General features: G+C 47.6%; 1 protein-coding gene across 2 annotated transcripts in view; it reads left to right on the forward strand.

Annotated features, from left to right (window-relative positions):
- PTPRG (protein tyrosine phosphatase, receptor type G) overlaps positions 8,148-13,286 on the forward strand; it is a 379,675-nt gene continuing 374,536 nt past the window's right edge. Inside the window, exon 1 of one of the 2 annotated variants that reach the window (XM_021409043.1) lies at positions 8,148-8,253. In XM_021409043.1, coding sequence (XP_021264718.1) covers positions 8,163-8,253 — 91 coding nt within the window. In that variant the 5' untranslated portion in view covers positions 8,148-8,162. Of the gene's footprint in view, positions 8,254-9,873; positions 10,048-13,286 lie in introns of those variants that run through there. The other variant, XM_021409044.1, reaches the window with a different exon arrangement.

The raw sequence follows: 13,286 nt of genomic DNA on the forward strand, positions 1-13,286 counted from the left end.
CTGCACATCCCAGTTCCACTGATCCCAAATTGCCATCCAGATAACTGAATTAGAAATGTCTCATGTTCCTTTTAGTAACAAATGTACTCAAAGAAAACAGCGAGTAATAGAAAAGAACTGCAGACACGGCTCATACTGAGAATGGCCTGTACAGTGGAGAAAGAGGGGTTGGAAGGGGAAAATGTCCAAAAGGGGAGCATTAACAGTCAACTTCAAAGAGTTTACATTAGGGCCAAAAATTAATGTTTGCATAAAGGAGAGGAAGTTTTACAATATGAGCAGAGACAAACACACACGCTTGTGCATTTAAAGGAAATGCTCATTCCGTATTTTAGTTTGGCTATAAACTCTGTGCCACAGAAAGCAATAATTATTCCAGCTTTGCATATTGTAAACCTGGTCACTGTCATTCTTTCTTTGCCTCCACATGCCTCAATGCCACAATTTCTACAATCATGGGGAGATTGCCTTGGCTCTCACTCAGCTGGCTCAGCTAATGCAATTCAGAAGCCTTCAAATGTAAGTTAGTAAAGTATTTAGTTCTTTTTCTCTATAACAGCTTGTCTATTAACAGCTCATTCAATGGAGGAGGGAGAAGAAGCTAGTGAGACCTCTTTCGGTATTGTTCTGCAGTGACCCTGGCTTTCTCAAAGTGGTAACCAATACACTAAACAGTGTTTGTCAGTACATGTTGTTCTGCTGGATAATAGTGCATTGTGCTAGCTGCAGTCTATATCTGTAGCAGGTAACAATGAGCTGGCAAAGGAAGTCTTCTCTGTGGCATTGTAAGGACGTAGGAATGATGTATGAAAATCCAGGAGAAAGCTCATTAAGATGATCTGATGCAGTTGAAAGCCACCTTGCAGTGAAAAATGGAATGTGGAAACAGCCTAATCCTGCCCCAGCACTGTTGTTCTATTTTCACTGTGCTGAGATAAGGTGTTGCCATGCCATGCCATGCAGTGAACGTGCCACATCCTCTGTTTTTCTAAAAGATCAAATAAAATCTGAAGTGTTTTGTTAGCTGATGGCTCAAATAGCTCAATCTTTTCTTACCATTCCATACAGAAATAACAGCACGTTGGCAAGAATCGTGCTTGACACACATTTCCCCATCAACAAAATCCTATTCTCATTACTTATAAGGAATTCATTTATAGAAACATCACAGTTTAGGCTTTGTTTTACCCTGCCAAGTGTTGCAGCTCTTGTGTTATCTCTCAGACAAACTGACAACGCTGCGGTACAGAGAAATCAGGTTTCAAAGCGAGTGATTTATGAAGCTGAGGAACTTTCCTGTGCATGCAGAGAGACTCCCCCGTGTGGCACGACTGCTTCGGCCAATGCCACTGCAGCGGCTGCACCAGCCGTGCTGCTGGACGGGGCACGCTGACATGTCGGCCATTAATATAATTAAATGTGGCCCAGCAAAGACTCCCACGTTCTGAAGTGGCCATCCGTTTGCAATTAACGTTGACCGCTCAAGAAAAATGTTGTTCTGTTGTGTTTCTGCTATAGAAAAAAAAAAAAGGTGTAATATTTTACTAACTATGATGGCTTGGAAAGAATTGAAGTCTCATATTTTTTTACCATAATTAATCTTACAGCGTTTTTTTTTTTCCCCAACAACATTTCTTAAGATGATACCTTTAATATATGCTAAAATCTATTTGTGCATCCCTAGCTATTTTAAAATCTGGAATTATAAGTTCATTTTGATTCATAGAACAGTTTAAGGTTCTAAGCAAGTTTTAGTTGTACATCTCTTTCAGGCATTCACGATAACCATTCCTCTTTTTGGATGAGATCTCGGAGCCTAGCTTTCAGACCTGAATGGAGCGCTTTTATGCAATATCCACATAAAAATAACTGTTAACCAAAATTTCTTCTACTATCCATTGTATATTTTAAATATATTTTCTTGGTCTCGAGCCAGAGGAAGTAATTGTGTTCTTCCAAATTAAAGGGCTTGACTCTGCCCTATATCATACTGGCTTAAATCTACTAGCCAGCTGGATGAAGAGACATTAGATTTACACCAGCATAGATGAGAGAAGAATTTGGCCCGAAGTGTTTGTTGTTCTCTTTAACTTGGCACGTTCTTCTCCCATTCTCCTCTTGAAATCAGCATGAAACAGATGCTGAAATTCTGAAGTGTTTTAAACCCTCCTATGCAGTAGCTGAGAGCACAGTGCATTGTAACCACCAGACCTTGATGGCACAAAGATATGCGTCATGAACATGATATCTGGGTAGAAAAGATAAGCGTACAGTCTTACAACACTTCCAGAGTAGCAAAACACTCTAGAAAGTAACATAGACAATGCATTTCTGGGGCTTTTGGTCACATCCCTCCTTGCACTGGCAAAACTTTGACTCAGATCCAAGTGTAGTTCCAACAAAGTGAATGCCCAGTTATTTACATCAGCGGAGTTGTGCTCAGCTACAATGGATATATTTGATGACAATTGTAAAGATGCATGAAAATAATTTCAGTTGCATTTGGGGGGTGTAAGCTGTCAAGGGTATGGATTATTGGTTATTCAACTTTTCAAACAGCGTCTTTTCACTTCCAAGAAGCCTGTTTTAGACAAGGCATCAAGAGAAGACAGGATGAACTCCAGCAAAAGGCTTTTTGCAGACAGGCAGTTCATGCTCACGACACTGATCTTTGGCAGCAGAGTAAGGGAATGGAAAGCCATGTCGAGAAAACAAAGGATACTTTATGGGTGTGCTGTACTGCCAAATCTCAGTGGCCCAGATATGTTTTTGTTATTTAGCTATTTCCATCAGTGCTTATGGGTATGTATTGATCTGACTAGCACTGCTGTCTATAGGGTCACTGTGGGTATTTGATTTTATCCCTTTCTTTGGAAGGTTTATTAATATTGACTCTTCTGCATTTAATTGGGGCAGTAGCTATGGAATCCCTTTTTAATGGAATCATATTAGCTAATGTACTGCCTGTCCACATTCAAATCCAGAGTGCTTCCCACAAGACCATACTCGAGTAGCTGATAATGTTGTAAGACAAAAACTACAACATATACATGTGAAGCCAGAGAGGAATGGCTAAGACAGAACTAAGCTGCAGTCTGCAACGTGAATTTCCCCACTGCAACACCCAGGGCCTAAAATAAAGTAAGTTACTTGTACCCATAGCGCATAAATGTTATGTCTTTCCTTATTCTATCAAGACCTTCCTCTCCTACACTCACCAGGGGCCGCATTCATGTCTAAAATGTAATTATTCAGATGTCTAAACGCTGTTTTAAGTTATTAACCAGCTAAATAAAGGTAGCCAGGACACACAAGCTTGTACATTTTCTTATATCTGCACTCAGAAGAGTGTATCTCTAAGACACATTGGCAAATGTTCCTCTTTAACTTTCTCTTCTTCTCTTAAACAGATTTGGAGACTGGTTCTCCCATTTTTAGAACAGATTTTTTTTACCTTAAAGTGCTCTCCTGGGATTGCCTTGGAAAGCATTTTTGCTTGATTGGTCTTCATTGTAGAGCAATTTCAGAAGCCTGGCTTTGGACACCATTTGTGATGTGTTTATGTTAGAAGGTCATGTCTTGTTACAGAGCCATTATTGCCTCACCCTCTTGGGACTGTGGCAGGCCTATGACTTTACCCTTCACAAGTAGATTCTGACACATCTTTTTGACATCCATGCAGGAAGGCAGGAGCATGTTGCACTAACTCCTTTGATAGAAAACAGAACTGAAATGGAAGGGGGGAAAGGAACAGCAGAAATTCCACCTTCGACTGATTTATGTGTTCTCACTGATTTAGCTACAGGGGAAAAGTTGAAGTCTGATGTTTTGGTTGCAATGCAAGAGACCTTTGAAAGAGTAATACTCTGTTGTGCTACTAGCTTTCTGGAGCCCTCAGGAACACAAGGGATCTGGAGGCTGAGATTATTAGAGGCAAGACTGCTATTCACTGTGTCTACAATATGTCTATACACAGCACCCTGCAGCCATGCTGTATTCCTTATAGGAACTTCTCTTCAGCCTGAGTTCCTGCTGCCTGCAAACCATGCCTGTCCTTGAGTCAACTTTCTTATGAAGGTTCTCAAGATGCTTTCAAGAAATTTCCTTGGGACCTCAGCAAATTTAAATGACGGCAATGCCAAGTGCAGAAAACCAGAGGCCTCACAGAGGCTCATCCATCCATTATGTTCAGAAAGATAACTTTATATTTACTGCATAAATATATTCAGGCCTTTATAGGAAATACAGACCCAACTAAACCCTTCTTAAAGAATGGTTTGATTGTGGGAGGTGAAAAAGTCTTCCAGACTGGAAGTAAGCAATGTCCTCAAGTCATTTGTAACAGTGCGTTTTGTGTGTGGATGGTTCTGCACAGGACACAAGACAAGGCCGCATCCCAGTACCCCCACACTCCAAACTCAGCTGCCTATTGCCCTGGCAGAGTTTTGACAGAGCCCATGTCAAAGCTGCTGTGCGGGGAAAAAAAAAAAAAACCTGACAGTTGCAGTTATCTCAGTGGCAAGCTGCACAACAGTGTTAAGAACACCCAGGCTGGTTCAAGGATTTTTGCTTCCCTACAACCAATGTTCACGACACTTACACTGAACTCAAATATTATTGAAAGCTACAAACACTTATAAACCATTATTTATACAAAGGGTTAACAAGTCTGTTGTCTGGTTAATTTCCACCTTACGTTCTAGGGAGCTGGTGTGTTCCTGGTGTGCTGCTGACAAGGTAACTGACAAGGAACTGACAGGCAGGACAGGAGGCTGGGTCTGCCATGCTCATCCCTCAGTTCCACTCATTAACATGCTTGGCTCTGCTCACTGCTACACTGGTAGTCAATTTTTTTCTTCTCTTTTAAAAAGAGAGGATTTGTGAATTAAACACACTTACAGCCCTAGCAAGGTCATACCACAGGACTTTGAACTACATTTGCTTTTGAAAGAAAGAAACTCATTGCTGATCAGCCTGACCCTCCACTGCACCAGTTGCTAGCACAGGCTTCTGCAGAATGCAGTCATTCTGAGGCCATTTCAGGAGACAAAAGAGATGTATGATTTAAAGACTGGGATGAAGCTTTCAAGTGGGTATTTCAGCATGTGACCGAGGGCCTGTTCTGAATGATTTAGCCTGAGTGCCCCCTAAGGTGGGGGTTCCTTTCATAGATTATGAGGAAATACATGTATCGGTCTTCCAAAGAAGCTATTGCAAACCCTGCGGCACACTGCTCCGCCAGGACATCCAGGAGCATGACTCAAGTCAGTGCCCAGATACCCTCATTGAGATAATGCTGGCAGTGCGACAGATGTGCAGCCTGATGACTCTTGCAGTAATCTCTGCAAGTGTCCTACACCTTTACCTAGAGTTTGCATCACCCATCAACATTTTCCAAAGATTTTGCTTTCCTTACCTTTCTGGGTTAGCCTATTTTTGTGTCTTTATAAATCAAACAACACAGTTGTTGTTGTGATTATATCAAAACAAAGCCTCCTTTTCCCTCACAGATATTTTGCTTGCCCTCCACCTCTTTCTCAGCAGCTTCTCAGACACCATGCAAGGCTTTCAAAGCCTCACAGCACACTCTAAGAAGAATGTATCTGTCCTGAGGCTATGAGCAAGTAGCTCTGCAGTAATATACTTTATGAAACTACAAGCTCAGCGTCCTTTTCTTCCTTCCTATACAAAGCTAGATAGGAACTATCTGCCGAATTAACCTGGAAGTTTGTGCCTCATGTGACTCGTAACCTGAAGTGTAGCTGCATCTTCAGATCCTTCATGTTGATATATCCTTCTGGGGCCAGATCCTTACCTGGTATTTTCCGCATGGGTTACCCATTCCAGTCAGATTGGATGGATGTAAATCAGCAGAAATTTATCCCTTTTTTTTTCTTAACACAGAAAAATGTAACTTTCCATATCTGACTTTTTTTTCTTTCATTTTTATTTCCTCAATCCTTTATATAATCATTATACATGTTAAGAAGCCTGTTTTGGGGATGATTAATGCTATTAATATTTTTCTAATTCAATAAACCCTCTCATCTTTGAACTCCTCGCAACATTTTTCTGCTTTCTCCAGCTTTCCACTAATTCAAACACATGACAAATGTGAGCCTTCGCTTCAGTTTTCTATTATTTCTCTTGTCTGATCAAATAAATTAACAGACTTTCATTCCTTTCCCAGGAGTGATACCCATATGTTGATGAAGGCAGTATAAAAATATTACCTGTTCAAACAGGAGGGAGAAAAAAGATAAAAGTTATCTCACGTTATTCACTGTTCCATGCAAACCAGACAGAGTGCTGATCCTATTCCTTTCACCTTGCCAGCACCCACCATGTTTAACGGTAAATATTGCAAGATTTGCAGAACACCATCAATCTGGTTTAACTGCACTGTATTGTAATGTCCCTTTCCAATCTCTTTGTGCAGGAGCAGTTATTTTAATCGCATCGGAGTACTTTAGTCACCGTGAGGGACCCAGCTGCCCTGTGTAAGGTACACGCTCCCAGGCACGCGGCGCCCGTCCAGCAGAGCAGCACGCTGCTAATGCAGTTTTCTCAGTTGGATAGTTAAAGCTACATCTCCAGGCCAATTTGTACCTGTGTATTGTTGATAGACAGTGTGCCACAGGCGAAGAGATACCGCAGGAAATGGATTCTCATTTGACCGTGTTTAATTTTGTTCCCTGGATCTCCAGCATACATCTTTCCGTCTCCCTGCCCACCCAAATCTCTAATGTGAAACAAAGCTACTTCCGTCACCACAGCCCCTAAACCGATGTGTGATGATGCAGTGATTGATTTGTCACTCCAGGAAAAGTGGGTCGTTGTACATGTTGTACCACAGCGTGCTGCGCCAAGCTGGCCGTGCCGACAGCTGGGTCTTACAGATTTGCCTTTAAAAGTTTGGACCTGAAGGGTCTACTGTGAATATCCATCCTGAACACTTCTCTTTTATTTTACTTTATTAGATTTTTATATGGGAACACTGCTATTTTAAAACCTTTCTTAGCAGCTTATAGGGGACTGAAGTCATCCGTGCTCCTCAGGAGACACTCTCCTGCTTATGCATTCTCCATCTTACTTGCATGTTTGCTCTGAGGATGGGAAACATAATTCCTCCAATTCTACGATATGGAGGCAGCTTCAGATTGGTAATTTTCCAGAATAGAAAACTGTAAAGTAATGTACAAAATATATTTGAAATATAAAATGGTATAATTAATAGCTTTCACAAAGGATCTTGAAGCGGGGAGAAAAATACTGACGCAAATAGCTCCTTGAAAAAAATCCATTGCTTCTGTTCTTCTTTAGCGAGATTGCAATAGTGTTTAATAACTTTTCACATTTAATGACACCTGTTGAAAGAGTGCCTCTAATGTGCCAGGTGAGTCTCGGCCCTGGAGGGCAGCCTGCCTGCTTCGCTCTTGCCTTAAGTCAGTAAACTCAGGAACAGGCTGGGGAAAAGGGAATAATTTGCAGCCCAATGAGCAAATCAACGTCACTGGTGAGGATCTGTGGTTTTGTGTGTGTTTTTGTTCCTTCGTTTGTTTGTTTTGCATAGGAACAACAACGCAGAGAAATTTAGCTCCTTAAATTTTATCTTTGCCTTTATGAGAATTGAAACCAACCTTTAAACTCCACCTGTTTTGAGAAGTGATTTAGTGAACAATAACTTGGATAAGAACTTTCTTCAGGGCCTATAAAGCCTTTGCTGTGTTTCAGATAAACCCTTACGCAAGCGCCTTCTCCACTCCTTGCACACCCCAAAGGGCGCTGCCCTGAAGGGCAGAAAGCATCTAATCACGTCCTTAAATCTTTGCTCTGTTAAAATCCCTGTTGGGATAAACACTGTTCTCTTTAGCAAGGACTGCATTCTTAACTTCCAACTGTGATTTTTGGCAGGCGCAACCTGGGCTGTGGAGAGAAAGGCAAAAGAAAGCCTACAAAAACACAATGCTTCCTAGTTAGGGGCCCTTGGGCTGCAGTAAGCTGCTGATTTGGCACCTGTTTGGCGTGGGGCACACCTGGATGGACACGAGGCCACCGCCTCCTTCAGAAAACTCAGGGCGAAGCCCTGGTAAACACTCGGGCCTTGGGTAACTGTGCTGTGGTTGAGGCTGGGGGAGGGAAAATCACTGCCACTGCACTGAATGAACACGACTCCTGAATTTCCTTACTCTGCTGCTCCTCCTGCCCCCATCTCTTCTCCTCTGGAACACCACACATGCGGAAGGCGCTCAGGTAAGCAAGGAGGAGATGGTCACAGCAAATGACAGCGCCAGAGCTGAGCACAGCACGCACTGATAAACCCCTGCCAAACCCTTTCCCTTCTGAAACACGATCTCTGTAATGGAAATAATTACCAAAGAAACAGGCAAAACTACTTCTGAATGAAATTTAAGCTCCAGCAGACCACGGCAGTGGCAGGAAACGCCAAGCGCAAGTAACCATCCCTTCATCCTGAATTCACACCATTTTCTGTTCCTGTTTCCTGCACAAAGTTATCACTCGCTCAGCATCTGCTGCTGGGGGTGGGCTGTGGGTCGGGACTTGGATATGGAGCACCTGGGGACAGGCTTCACCTGGCTGCAAGAACACTGCTTCATTTGGGAGGTGGGGGGGTTTAGAAATACCTCATGTATAGGGTACTGGGGGAAAAAGAATGATTTTGTGGGTGACCTCTGTCTGTTCCCAGAGCGATGCATATTACTGAGAGAATAAAAATGTGGGATTTTTTTTTTTTTTGGGGGGGGGGCGAGGGGGGAGGCATGAGAGTTTGAGATGGGGGCTCTCTGGAAATGCCCAGTACAGAACTGGAGGACAAAAAGTTGTCTGGTTTTGTGGCTGACCTCTGGCAATGCCCAGAATGATGCAGAGTGCAGGGGAGGGAAGAAAAAAAAAAAAAAAAAAAAAAAAAAGCCGTGTGATTTTGATGAGGATTGGTAGCAACACACAGCACAGCGTTAGATGGAAAAAAAAATGCTGTAAGATTTTGGGGGGGGGGGCTTTGACAATACCCAGTACGGTGCACAGCACCGAGGGGGACGGAGGGGAGCTGTGCGATTTCGGGGAGACAGACACCCTTGGCGATACCCACAATGACACACGGTACTGGGGGGGAGGGGGCAAGGGGTGCCGGGGGGACACCCAACCCGAACCCCCGCCTCCTGCCGCGAGCACGGAGAGCGGCGTAATGGCACGAGTAACTCCAAACAGACACCGCTGGGTAAGAGTGCAAACGGCAAACCGCCTCCGCTCCCTTCCGCGCTCCTCGCGGCACTCGCACTCCGCGGGGCGCGCACACGAGCGGGGCCCCGCGGCCAAGCGCGTCCCCGCCCCACCACCGCGGCCGCTTTAAGGGCGGCGGGGGCGCGCCTCCGGGGCGCCCGGCGCGCCGCCGCCTCTCCTCTCCTCTTCTCGCCTCTCCTCTCGTCTCCTCGCCGCCGCGCCGCGCCGCGCTCCCTCTCCCTTTTCGCTCGCCCCGCTTTAAAGTCTCCGCCAGGATCCGGGCTCGCCCGCCACTTCCTGTACGGCAGGATGGAGCGCGCCGGGGCCCCGGCTGACCGCCGCCCGCCCGCTCGTGCGCGGAGGCGGCTGTGAGCTCCCGCTCCGCGGCATGCCGCCCGCCTGAGCGCCCCGAGCCGCCCGCCCCGCGCTGCGCCGCGCGGGGTCCCCGCGCCCTCCGGCGCGCAGCCGCCCGCCTGCCCCGCGGCTGTGGGCTTCTCTCCGCGCCGAGGAGGCGAGCAGCAGCCCCCCGCTTTCTCCCGCAGGATCGCGGGGCGCGGGTTGAAACTTATTTTCAACAAGTTTTTTTTTTTTTTTTTGGGTTTTCCCCCCCCCCCCCTTTTTCCGGTGGTTTTTTTTTTTCCCTAAATTTTTTTTTTTTTTTAATTTCCCTGTGCGTTAATTGTTTTAGCCCCTCTCCCCTCTTTCGATGTGCGGCTTTGGACATGCGGAGGCTACTGCAACCGTGTTGGTGGATCTTTTTCTTGAAAATCACCAGCTCCGTGCTCCATGATGTGGTGTGCTTCCCCGGTGAGTGAGTGCGCGCGGCGGTGCGGGGGAATCCCGGTGTCCGTGACCCCGCGGGTGCCGGCGGGAACCCCGAGGCCGCGTTCCCCGTGCTGCGGGCGGCGCTCCCGCGAGTGCCGGCGCCGAGCTCCGCGCTGCCGCGTTCCCCCCTCTCCGGTGCGGCGCAGTCGCCGCGGCGTGGGGCGGCCCGAGGGGGGTCCCCGGGCGATTCCCCGCTCTCGAAGGGCCGCCCGAGGGCTCCCGTCGAGCCGCGGGAGCGGCGCCCCGATTCCTGCTCTCGGTCTCCTTCCCCCGCTACAAACTTCTCTGCGCGCGGCGCTCAGCCCTCCCCGCCCCGCTCGCGTCCGCGGAGCTGCCCCGCCGTACCGCGCGCTGACCTTGGCGGGGCGGGGGTTCGCGGAGCTGCGCGTCCGCTCCGCGCCGGGGCTGACTCCGCGCGCCCCGCGGGTGGCGGCGATGCGGGCCGCAGGGTGAGGAGCCCCGCGCCTTCCCGCCCTTTCCCACCCCGCGCTCTCGGCGGCGCGTGGCTGTTCCCCGCACCTTCCGCCGAAACGCGGCGGCCGCGCGACGCCCGAGCGCTGCTCCCGCTCCGCGCCCCGCTCCGGGACCCGCGGCCCCGGCAGCGCCCCCGGCCCGGGGGAGCTCGGTCTCGGGCCGTGGTGCCGCCGGCCCCCGCCAGGGGCGCTCTGTCGCCGCCGCTGCGCCTGCGGGGCCGCGCTGCCTCGGGCTGAGCCGCCGGGCCCCCTCGGCTCCGCGCCGCCCGCTCGCAGGCTGCTGAGCCCGAACCCGAGCGGCGGGCTGCCCCTGCTCCTCAGGACCGTCCTGAAAATGCCTTAACCCCACCCCGAGCCTCGCTTCCCCCCCTCCCCCACGTTTTCTCTTTCTTTATTCGCTTCGGGGCTTTGCCACCCTCCCGCGGGGGTCGCGGTGAGGTGCGTTCTGTGCTGTGCGTTCGGTGCGGGGCCACGCGTGGCTCGTGGTGCCGCGTGCTGCTGGCGCTGCCCGGCTGTGGCTGCTCCGCGTGTGCAGGCGGGAGCACGGCTGCAGTTCTCGAAGCGTTGCAGCAACTTACACTTTTTTTTTTTTTTAAAAAAGCACTTCGTTTTTATTTTATTTCTTTTTCGAACCTCAAGCGCGGAGCTGAGCAGGTAGAGCTGCTGTATCCCGGTCTTTCCAGCAGCTTCTCGGGTGGTAAAATGATTGGAAGTGAAAAGAAAATAAGCTGCAGAGAGGGTTAATACCTCTGCAGCTCTTGAAGAAACATTTATCTCCTTTGTATTGATTTCTTCTCAATTCCAGCCCTCAGAGTGAAGCCTTTCTCTCTGGTTCTGATATATATTGCACAGTAATTACATCTAGAAGGCAGGCTCTAGGCACGCTTGAGGAAAACAAGCTGCGATGTAGGCTTAATATAACAATACTGCGAGACGTGCAGATTTAGATCAGTGGTGTTTGAACCTGCTAATATTTGCATTGTGGTTTGAATATCAGGGAGTAGCAGGTCTGTGGCTGTTGGCTGTGTGTAGGTGAACTCTTCCATGCCCGAAGCTGTAAAACAGCTGTGTAATACTTGGGGGTGTCTCAGGGCCGTCCGTCGCTAAGGGTTTGCTTGGGAAGCAGACCGTTGTCCAGGCTGCATTTATTCTTTGTCCAGAGAAAGCCATGTCAGACCGCAGTGACTTCGCTGCTCTTTCCTTGCCTTCTCCTGAAAAGCAGCAATTCCTGGGGTGTGAGTGTGCGTGAGGGGCAGGCAGCGCTCCGGACTCTGATCATGCATGGGAGATGCCCGAGGCAGGGAAGCTGCAGGGAGGATCTCAGTGGACTAGAACAGGACATTGGTGCTGACAACATCCAATGGCAAATCATTGGAATTTGTGTTGGCGGGGAATCCCAGCCGTTATTAACCATTTCATGTCTACTGCGAGCGTTTCAGCTCCTTTCACTGTGTTTCCTGAGGATCTCAGGTGTGTGTTATTTTATGTGCTAAGTAACAAGCATCTTTTCCCCCCTCTGCTTCATATCCAGCTCTCTTTAAATATAAGAGGTCACGACTTGTTTTCTCCCTTCTAATTCACTCCGTGAAGAAGCACAAAGGCTAATTTTTCTTCAAAAAAATAAATGAACCATGCTCCAAACAAATCTTGGCAGTATTCTTTTATTAGGATTGCAGTCGATGCTCGCTGTGTAGGTGGGTGCATGTGTTGCTGTCCCTGTGGTTGCACTCAGAGGAGGGAGTCATCCTTGCACGCACAAATCCGCGGTAAGGTTTTGCTGTTTCTGAAGTGTTAAGCTCAGTGCATTTCTCTGTGGGCTTGTCACTGGTAATTGCATTGCTTAATAAATCAAACCAAGACAAGGTAAAAGAGGTTGTTTCCATGGGGTCTGTTTGCTCATTAATCTAAATTCACAGTACCAAAAATCAGTAAGACGTAAATAGTAATCTTGCTGTGATACCCTTCTATGTAGTTGCTCAGTGCTCTGCTGAGAGATGAATACTTTCTTGTAAAGGAAGAAGTGCACCTTTGTGCGTTTGTGGCTGTTGCTGTGACAATCCTGTCATCTCTGGGTGATAATTGTTGGTGTTTCCTTTGACAAGATGCATAAATCTAGATTAGCTCTGCCTTTGTGAATGAAATTGTCGCCGTCCTGGTGTTTGTAAATGGGTTTTGGATTTTTTTTTTTGAGTCTTCATCCTTCCGAGTCGAGAGGTAATTCTGCTACAACTATCTTCTGCCTGGGGGGAAAAATAGCCTCAGAGCTTTTCTTAGGAACGAATCAAATGCTGCTTTGGCTGTTTTGCCAAGGTGCTGGGAAGACTGCCTTTGTTTGTTCAAGGTTTTGCAGAGGAAGGTGTGTTGTGCACGTAGAGAAATACGGAATGTACAGGAGAGGGCCCTCCAAGACTTTATTTAGTCCTGTGGCTTTTATGAAGATGACACTTCTTACATTTTAATTATCCCTTATTTTCAGTGCCTTCTTAAAATACACTTTGCATTCCGGGAAGCCGCTAATGGAGTCCTTGCAGATAAAGAATGTTGAATGAGCCTTCCCAGGCTATGCGAGCCGGCTGGCACGCTTCTGGGGGCAGCTCAGGGAGAGCTTTGCTATCCGTGTGGGAGCAGGTTTGCAGGAGCTGAGCTGTGGTTAACAGAGCCAGCATGTGGCTTTCTGGAGTCCTCAGGCTGTCAGAGGAGCCGCTTGCACCGGCAGCCAGAGAGTGAGAGCACCCTGAAGTTAGGGAG

The sequence above is a fragment of the Numida meleagris genome, chromosome 11, assembly GCF_002078875.1.
Source record: "Numida meleagris isolate 19003 breed g44 Domestic line chromosome 11, NumMel1.0, whole genome shotgun sequence".
Lineage (NCBI taxonomy): Eukaryota > Metazoa > Chordata > Aves > Galliformes > Numididae > Numida > Numida meleagris.